This window comes from Macrobrachium rosenbergii, chromosome 5, assembly GCF_040412425.1.
Source record: "Macrobrachium rosenbergii isolate ZJJX-2024 chromosome 5, ASM4041242v1, whole genome shotgun sequence".
NCBI lineage: Eukaryota > Metazoa > Arthropoda > Malacostraca > Decapoda > Palaemonidae > Macrobrachium > Macrobrachium rosenbergii.
This window is the reverse complement of record NC_089745.1, coordinates 59863994-59873993: the sequence shown is the minus strand read 5'-3', so window position 1 is coordinate 59873993 and position 10000 is coordinate 59863994. Positions and strand designations below refer to the sequence as shown.

General features: G+C 36.1%; 1 protein-coding gene across 3 annotated transcripts in view; it reads right to left on the bottom strand.

Moving 5' to 3' along the window:
• The window catches only part of LOC136838843 (uncharacterized), a 34833-nt gene that overhangs the window by 5628 nt on the left and 19205 nt on the right, over positions 1-10000 (bottom strand). For all 3 annotated transcript variants that reach the window (XM_067104484.1, XM_067104486.1, XM_067104485.1), the window contains 2 exons: positions 3801-3883; positions 971-1129 (listed from right to left, as the gene is read on the bottom strand). In XM_067104484.1, the coding sequence (XP_066960585.1) occupies positions 971-1129; positions 3801-3883 (242 nt within the window). The remainder of the gene's footprint in view (positions 1-970; positions 1130-3800; positions 3884-10000) is intronic.

The following is a 10000-nucleotide window of genomic DNA, read 5'->3' as shown; positions in this document are numbered from 1 at the left end:
CAACTCAGCAATGCCCACTTGGAACCGCGGCGATTGGAGTGAATAAATCATTACAACAGTAGTTTCAGCTTGGGTACACTACAGTAATACCAGACGTTCAAGGCAAACACAATGAGTCATAGGGAAGTCAGAAGAGATAACTGTTAAGCGTAATTAAAAATCAATACTAAAGATAACGTTGAACGGAAATTTACGATGATGCAGTACAACACAAGTCGTATAGCTTTCAGCTCAATAAAAACAGCCACAGCAACTCAGTTATCTCTTCCTTGGGAATATGATTTAGGGACAAAGTATATCTCTGAGAAAAAAACTCCTGAATGTAAAGTTTACAACAAGTACGACATGGGAGGAATCAACATTTATTTTACTTGACAATATCTGGATTCTTACAAATTAAGATTGCATTGGATCAAGATTAATTTACACGTGTGTGTGTGTGTGGCATAAATATAAGATTAATTTACATTTCATATGTGTGTGTGTGTATATATATATATATATATATATATATATATATATATATATATATATATATATATATATATATATATGATAAAAATATATAAATATATACATATATATATAAATATATGTAATCTACACATATATAGAAATAATCAACACACAATCACGTGTGGAACAGAAATAAATTTCTGACTCACATCAGGATCGAACCTTGCCTTTCAAGACTTGTGTGGCCTAGTGGGCAGCGCCCTTGCCTTTCAACTGAAAACCCTGGGTTCGATCCTGATGTGAGTCAGAAATTTATATACATATATATATACATATATATGTATGTATACTTATATATATATATATATATATATATATATATATATATATATATATATATTTATATATATATACTTGTGTGTGTACAAAAATGAAGACGTTGATACTTGCTATCTATGCAAAGAAAAATCAAACACAATAAGTATGTATCAAACGAAAGCAAAAAGTACCTCACCCCTTAAAATTCCATGTTCTATGTCATCTAACGTAAAGATAAATCCGCCAATGATGTATCCGTGGGTTGCCCAGAAGTTTGGCACGTCGAGGGTCGTTCCAATATCAGATGTCTTCTGGGTTTCACAGATGCTGTGCACCGTAAGGGCATTGTATATATCTTGTCACTCTTAAGGAAATTTACACCGAAATTCTAGTTTAAAAAAAAAAAAGTCAAGAGATCTCTGAAGTACAAGCTACAACAGAAATGACTATAACTTATTGCTTTGAAATGTTAATGTGATACTTACTGGTCACTAGAAACTTTTCTATTCATAATATCACTAAAGCACAAACTACATAAAAAGCGATAAGGAAAAACTAACACGTTTGGCTGGCGAGTAACTCATTCTGAAAAAAAAAACGTTGCCCCACAGTGAAAAAATGGCTGTACTGGTTTGTTTATCAAATTTTACTTATTATTCTAACACTTGTTTAGCTCTTTGTTTCTATTTCAATCTGCTGTGTCCCTTCCTTTTTTTATAATGGGATGTCTAGTAGCTGACACTTCATTCTGTGCCTGTGTTTGTCCCAGGAATAAAGGGCAAATTTCCCCCCGGCCAGAACATCTGCGTTACAGTGACGTACCAAGGGCTATGTGGAACCTGGCAATTCCAGGGTCTCGACCTACTACGAAAGACTGCCTCTCAGGACTGGGTATTGTTCTTAGGATGCAATTTATCGTTGCTACAACTAAGTGCCAGATTCTGTTGATCTTCAGTTTTGTACAACAAATGGAGATTACACTACTGCAGTAGGCAGTCTTGCCCTACTGGGTACATAACTATTGTTTTTTTAGTATTTTAATCAAGAATATCAGAATGAGTGTAATAAGGGTTGAGCGCAGCCAATGAGAGAGAGAGAGAGAGAGAGAGAGAGAGAGAGAGAGAGAGAGAGAGAGAGAGAGAGAGAGATACTTTTTTGCAGAAATAATTAGTCTTAGATTTAACTAATTATTCAACAAAAATTTTAGTTTTTTGGTTAATTCTGGATAGACAATTTTTTTTAAATTAAGTTTTTCATCACTATTTCCAAATAAATACACAAATACATACCCTAATATTTACATGAACTCAGAGCCACAGCTTCCAAAGAAAAAATAAACTTTCAGTGTGAGACCTAAAATCAAAGCACAGATGTTCATGAGTACAAAACAAGAATAAAGACTTCAGACAATCGCCTCAGTGAGAAAAAGGTTTCCATTTTAAGTGGTTAAAGAAATCAATCCAAGATCCACTGATAAAGGAAATTCAATCCTTATGTGCACAGATGAGCAATTGTCTTTTTCAAAATAATAAGTGTGAACTACGGCAAAAATATGCCCTAACAACACACCATTACTATATAAGTTGTGTCACTGCCAATACTTTAATTAGTTTCACCGTTCCCCATCCCAGCAGAACAAAGAAAAACTAAACGCTCCACAATTCTACAAACATCCGGGTGAAGAAAAATCCCTCCCCTCACATAAGTTTCACTACTCCCTCCATTTCCAGGTAGAAAACACTGAGAGATATTTGAATGGGATGAATTTATAAAGCTCAGCACCTGGAGAGGCCACATAAGAAAATAGTCAGGGAATAATTAGGACCATATTGGCCTCGAGCTTGGAAGATGGGTTGGCTCACAGCAGCAGGCATGTCTAGAACATAATCTTTTATTCCTCTCTCTCTCTCTCTCTCTCTCTCTCTCTCTCTCTCTCTCTCTCTCTCTCTCTCTCTCTCTCTCTCTCTGGTCATTTGGTCTAGTAGATTTGAGAATACCTTTACCGAGGGGAAAAATCCAGTTAGATTCCAGAGTATTGCAAACAAAACCAGCGAATGATGAGCAGCCTACTAATACCCGTCACCTGTCATAACGATCTCGTTAAAGACAAAGCATACAATATATTAACAAAATCTTTCGCTGCCGTCGTAAACATAAATTTACGTAATATTAAAAAAATCAAATTTCCATAAACATGAGGAAGTTGTTACGCGTCCCGTGAATTTGGTAAACAAATCGACATTTAAAGTTCAATTTCCCTTTGAGGCCGACACCACTCAAAAATGTGGAAATTAGCTCACAGTTTGTCATCTTCGGCTCGAGGCTTTCCAAGGCAAAAAGATCAAACGGAGGCCAAAAAGAAATTGCAACTCCCGAAAGTTAAATTCGTTAACAAAGGGAAAACTGAAACTTCAAAGATGTCTTTGGTCCCTGATTTCAGCCACGTTTATTCCCTCCATAATTATGCATATTTCCGAAGTTGAACCGATGGGTATATACCTGATTTATTCCCTCTACTAAATTCGTCCACAATGTTTATATAAAAAGGCTTTAACTATTTCAAGACTAATAATGTATCTAAATTTATTTCATCAATGACTAGTTACTATCTTTCCAGGGTCGTTGTTTTCACCAGAGTTTGTTCCGGTCTGTTTCTTTTTTTGTTATAATAAAATAAAAGTACAAAATCATTTTCAAAAACTTCAAAAGAACGCTCAAAATATGCTTAGTCTATATGTGGGTCTATTAGGCATGTATTTCTCCATCTAGTCAACAACTTAGGAAACACATTCATTAAAAACCCAGAATGGCAGTGAATCTAACAGTCCGAAAAGAGTTCTGAGAAAAATATTTTGACGGAAAAAATCCAAAATGTTCAGAGTAAAAAAAAAAAAAAAGAGAATGACATCCAAGCTATCGCTCCTCCTCAAACACTTGCAGATTTATTCCGAAAAGAACGATTTCACGAAAGGGAAAATTACGTAGCCTCATGCCAGATTCTTTTAGGATTTGCATGCAAAGGATACTGATGAAAAATGCAAAGAGCTGTTGTTCGCTGAACGAAGCAAGGTCCACCTTCTCAAGGCTGCTGGCAAACGTGCAATAGTCCCTGGAAAAATAAAAAGAATGAAAATGCATTGTTCCAATTTTACACTGAGCAGATTATACAACAGCTACTCGATATCTACATTTACGATGGAAATTTCATTCATGTCCAAACTCACACATCAAATATTTAAGAAACAAATTTCAGGGCAGTTGTAATAAAATGTGATTGTTATTCAGTGCATGCACTGATGTGACATGAATATCTCTTCGCCAAACACAAACTATGAAACGTTTCCTCCTGTGTACCAAGTAACTAGTAGCTATGAGACATTTATGTTGAAATGAAATGTGTAGAAATTGTCAATTTTCTATATATATATATATATATATATATATATATATATATATATATATATATATATATATATATTCCATATATGAGTCACACAGACAGCAGGGGCGGGTCTCTGTATAAGGGGGTAGGGCCAGGGAATGGACAATATACAAATGCGAGGTTTATTCGTTTCGCGTGCGATAAATTTTGATCTAATAAATGAACTAATAATTCTTTCTGGTTTTTCCCTGAACCTGTTTCGGCTCTTTTGGCTGCAAACTTGATAGTAAACGTAACGGTCTAGTCGAAAGGTACAAAGTCAAACGTCGAGAGTATCACCTCCTACAAAATACTGTAAATATAAATAATATATATGTATAATTAAAATGGACGTTAATCAAGTTCATTTTAGTATTCAATAAAATGTTAGAAAAAGAATATTAAAATATACACTTCTTTCAATCATTTTCCTTTTAAATACAATGAATGCTAGGATATAGATGTAACTAATTAACTGTATTACACTAAACTAAACTGTGTTATATTACTCTATAGGTTACCCAAGATTTTAACGATACAGTATTAATTTTTGACCAACAAGGAAAGCTACGTTACAGTATTTGAAAATGCCAGTACAGTATTTGGTTTGCACATTCAATCGCACTACATGCCTACTGGTAGTTATATTTTGACTGCATGCAACCATTTTAATTAAGAACTGACCGAGTGATTTAAGGTTTTCTGACACTGGCTTTCAATGAGGAGCTTGGAAAACACGAACGTATTCATTCTTTATAAATTACTATCAGAACATTAAATTACTTCACGAAAACATGCAATTTCATAATATTACAGCCATATCTCGGTTTGCTGATTTCATCCGTTCCAGGGGACTGTCTAATTTTAGTCAATCTCTCCTAAAACCGAGCCAATATTACATACCAGAAATAATAATTAGGTGAATCTGCTCCAGACCTCCAAAAATACAACAAACAAAAGAATTTACGCTAGAATTTAACAGGCATATCATGCAGAGCATTTTCAGAGCAATATATGACTGTATTTTATGTGCAAAGTCGAACTGTATCACAGATCATCGACTAAAAAACTTTTTAATAGATGCCCCTCCCTTCGTATAAGGTATATATATGTATATGTATATGTATATGTATATGTATATGTATATGTATATATATATACTGTGTATATATATATATATATATATATATATATATATATATATATATATATATATATATATATATATATAAAAGGTTCAGTGGTCAGAAGTCACTATATATCTTTTTAAACCAGGCAGCGGTTCGAATCCCACTGGTAACGAAGCACTTATCAATTATAACTCCCTTGGGTGCAATTTATTCCCTAGGCATAGTGCACTGGATATTAAACGATATTTGTGGCTTAATAAGTTTCAATATAAAACGTGTCACAGTGTATATGACAAATGAATATCATATATATATATATATATATATATATAGAGAGAGAGAGAGAGAGAGAGAGAGAGAGAGAGAGAGAGAGAGAGAGAGAGAGAGAGTTAGAAATAATCAACACACAATCACGTGTGGAACAGAAAATTTCTGACTCACATCAGGATCGTACCAAGGTCTTTCAATTGAAAGACCTGGGTTCTGATCCTGATGTGAGTCAGAAATTTATATATATATATATATATATATATATATATATATATATATATATATATATATATATATATATATATATATATATATATATATATATATATATATATATATATATATATATATATAATATACTGTGTGCATAAACTCATTTGCATGACTTCGTCCTTTTAAACAAACATTTACCTTGTTGTAGTTTGGCTATTACAAAGACCAGAAGTGACGAAAGTTTACGAAATAACGTTAGGAATTACATCTGAGTAATAATCATACTGACGCCTTCTGCGAACTTCAGCAGCTGCTAGGGAGCTCTCATTCCGCTTAAACATGTTTAATTCATTCATTACTACATGTATCAAAATACGAAACACGACTGAACTGGTTGGTGGTTCTATCAGATCACTGAACTGCAGCTGACAGGACGAGCCACCTAAGAATCCGCTCTCATCAACTTCTTATGTGACCTTTTGACTCGACTATGCATCTCTCTCTCTCTCTCTCTCTCTCTCTCTCTCTCTCTCAGACGATGACATCATTCGACACAGTAAATCACGATACTGATATTACTACAATACTACTACTACTACTACTACTACTACTACTACTACTAATAATAATAATAATAATAATAATAATAATAATAATAATAAATAATAATAATAACAGTGCTACACTAATACTAAATGTCAATCTTATAATTTCACTCTAAAAATGCAGTCAATATTGATATCTAAATCTATCCTTTGTCGGTCAAGGTTAATGCAGTTACACGCGTTCACAGAGATGCTTATGAATTTTGCATCTCCGTCCGCCAGTTATATTATGCGCAGTTTATTATCCAGTCAAATGTACCTTATTTATTTCAGGAATGTAAGGAATCTCATCAATAAATCACTCTATCAAACTGCCTTCTGTCATTGTCTTGTGTGCCCAGGCCACTGGATATAAAGAGTATTAACGATATCGTATTCTGAACCTACTGACTTCTTAGACGAAATTTTTCTGACGTAAAAACTGAGTTTTCTAATTTTATTTTATTTATTTATTTATTTTTATTATTTTTTTTTGGCTTCTACCATACATTCTAGTATGTAATTTAATACATTCGATGCACCTTCTTCAAAACACTTCTGGGGTAAACATTTCCATTCTTTCATTACTCACGCGAGCATTCTTTGCTGAAATGCTTCCTAAGCAGCTTCCTGTTAAAATCTAACCTTAACTGGCCCGCAATATTCCCGACCGTTCCCTGTCTGCTTTCTCTTTACATGTCCGTACTTTCACCTCTCTGCAATCCCCTTCAGAATCCCGAATCAGCACAAACACTTTCTGCAGACATCCGCAATCCCAATCCCAGGCACTTTCTTTTCGTGCCTGCATCTCTCTCTCTCTCTCTCTCTCTCTCTCTCTCTCTCTCTCTCTCTCTCTCTCTCTCTCTCTCTCTCACGATTACCAAGGAAAGAATACCCTGAACAATCTTACATTAATATGGTTGCTAGAAACGCTCTTTATCCATCAAAGATGTAAAGAAGTTACCCGCTTAGGAATCCATCGCCTAACACATCATGACAATGCGCCCTTCACTTGGCCCATGAATAAAACTCGAGTCAAAACCGCTTTTAAGCTGTTTACATTCTGCCGCCCGTAGCATTTTATTCATACGACCCCTGTGTCTTCTAGTGCGCTTTTCTCTCTCATTCTTCACCTTATATCGAAGGAAAATTCTCTCTGACGTAATTTAGGTGAGACACCTCGATACAACCATGTCTATATACCGTAACAAGCAACCTCATTGCAGCTGTACTACTAAAAGTCAACATTTAGACATTTCTTTTATTAGCGAGTCATTGTGGATAAATGAAACCTTTATTTTTACGTCAAGGTGATACGATTATCTGCATTTACTAGCAAAGTAAAATGAGCAATACAGAGTTCAGCGCACGGGGAGGGGGCGCGAAATTGATAAGCCTCTCTGGAAGTGCGTGTAACAGCATTAATGCGACAATTACCGGATAAATTTGGATGTGATCTATTTTGACTGCCATTTTCCCCCTGAGTGTGTAGAATTAGCTTCTAATATTAGCAGAACTAGTGCTTTTGTTATCATTACTATTATCGCCTTTAATTTTACAATAATTATCTCATGCCAGCCCACTCGTGTGAGTGTATTCGCGAGTGCACTTATCGACCTTTAACCTGGCTGGGGTAATTCAGAGCGCGTTTTTAAGTACATTGCACATTAAAGATAAAGTTATTATTAGCCCTATGCACCATTACCATATTTCGAAGTCCAATGTTGCCCAAATTTTCAGATCGAAAGACCAGCGGTGTACTAAACACAAAAAATTTTAAACGTCACTGACAGTTACCAATCAAAGATAAATTACTTCTCGACCTGCTTCATATGCCCGCTCTCAGTCTTACTTAAGAAGCTTTCTTCCTTTTTCTTCGTCTCCAATTCATTCTGACTAAATATTACTGATGGAAAACGTAGAAACAAATCATTTGTAGCATGGATAGGGACAAATGACTTGACGGGTCTGGGTAGGTCTACTTCTAGGAGCCTGAGTGTGAACTTCCAAAGCCTTATGCACTTCTCCTCTAGGCAGTTACATCAGACTTTCTGTAATCATTTTCTGTTTTGTATGGAGAACCTCACTCCAATACCTTGATTCTGAAACAGCAGAATCAAAGAAAATGTCTTCCAACCTGGATTCAGTTAGAATAGAATAGAATATAGAATTTAGACCATAGGCCAAGCGCTGCGACCTATGAGGTCATTCAGCGCTGGAAGGGAAACTGACAATTACAAGGCTTCAAAGGCGTAACAGGAGGAAAACCTCGTAGTTGCACTATGAATCAATTGTTTAGGAGAGGGTGGAAAATCAGATGAAATAAAGAATATGAATGGAGGTACAGTTTAAGGTATGAAACGAGTTGCAGCTAGGGGCCGAAGGGACGCCGCAAAGGACCTAAGGTAATGCCTACACTGCACCGCATGAGGTGCCCTGACGACACCATCCCCCTACGGAGAGAAACGTTGAAAGGTCGCATTCTACTGACCACGAATTTCCCAACTTTCTCATTATTTCCTAAACAGTCGTTTCGCAAAGCTGGTCTGTCATCGCTGAATTGATGAGGTCTATCAACATTGTAGAATCATAAGTATGTGTGTGAAGCGACGAAGGCACTGAATCATGATTACTGTGTTAATCTCCTCTTCCTCGCGAAAGATGTGATGCCTTTTATACTGTAGCTTTTGGGACTAAAAATAATGTTAGGAAGGAATATCGCACGCTTGAGCCGGATAATTCCTTCAATTCAGTAGCACGATCTGATACTGCGTTACAAAGTTTCTCTCTCTCTCTCTCTCTCTCTCTCTCTCTCTCTCTCTCTCTCTCTCTCTCTCTCTCTCTCTCTCTCTCTCTCTCTCTCTCTCTCTCTCTCTCTCTCTCTCTCTCTCTCTGTGCTTATTTGCACGGTTATAAAATTTTTATCCAATTACCTGAACTGAACCAATTTTTTAAAGAATACGATAAATAGTGGTTATGACTGAAAACAGATGAAATATAAGGAGTAATGAGATATATGACGAAGGAATACGACAATAATATTATAAGTTCCTACATGTTGCAATGGAAAGCCAACTTCTCTTACGCATGCATATATAGGAATGATTACTTATTCATTACAACCCAAAAGGATATTATTACCGATGTAGTGCATAACAGCAACTTAGAATACAAAATAACTCGGTAACTATACAGATGAACATTTTCGTTCACACAATGTTTTCACAACTTTGTAGAGGAAAAAAAACATTAAAATAGGTAACATTTCCCCGTCGGCAGTTCCCAAACACCAAAAATTATATGCAACTGTACAGTATATGCGCGATGCATATTTATAAAAACTCTAATTACACTACTAGCCCTGTGAAGCCACCGACGATCCAATATGCACAGCCAAAAACGTCAGTATGCCTCAAAAACTATTGAGCGACGAGCTTGTTGGCGCTGCTGCCTCCCTTACCCTCCCGATCCCCTACCTACCCCGGCCCCATCTGGGGCGGACAAACAGGTTTGCAGGAGGAGGGTGGATGCCTCCCCTATCCTCCCGTCCCCCTACCTACCCCGCCCCCACCTGGGGTGGGCAAACCGCTTTGCAGGGGGTGGGTGTC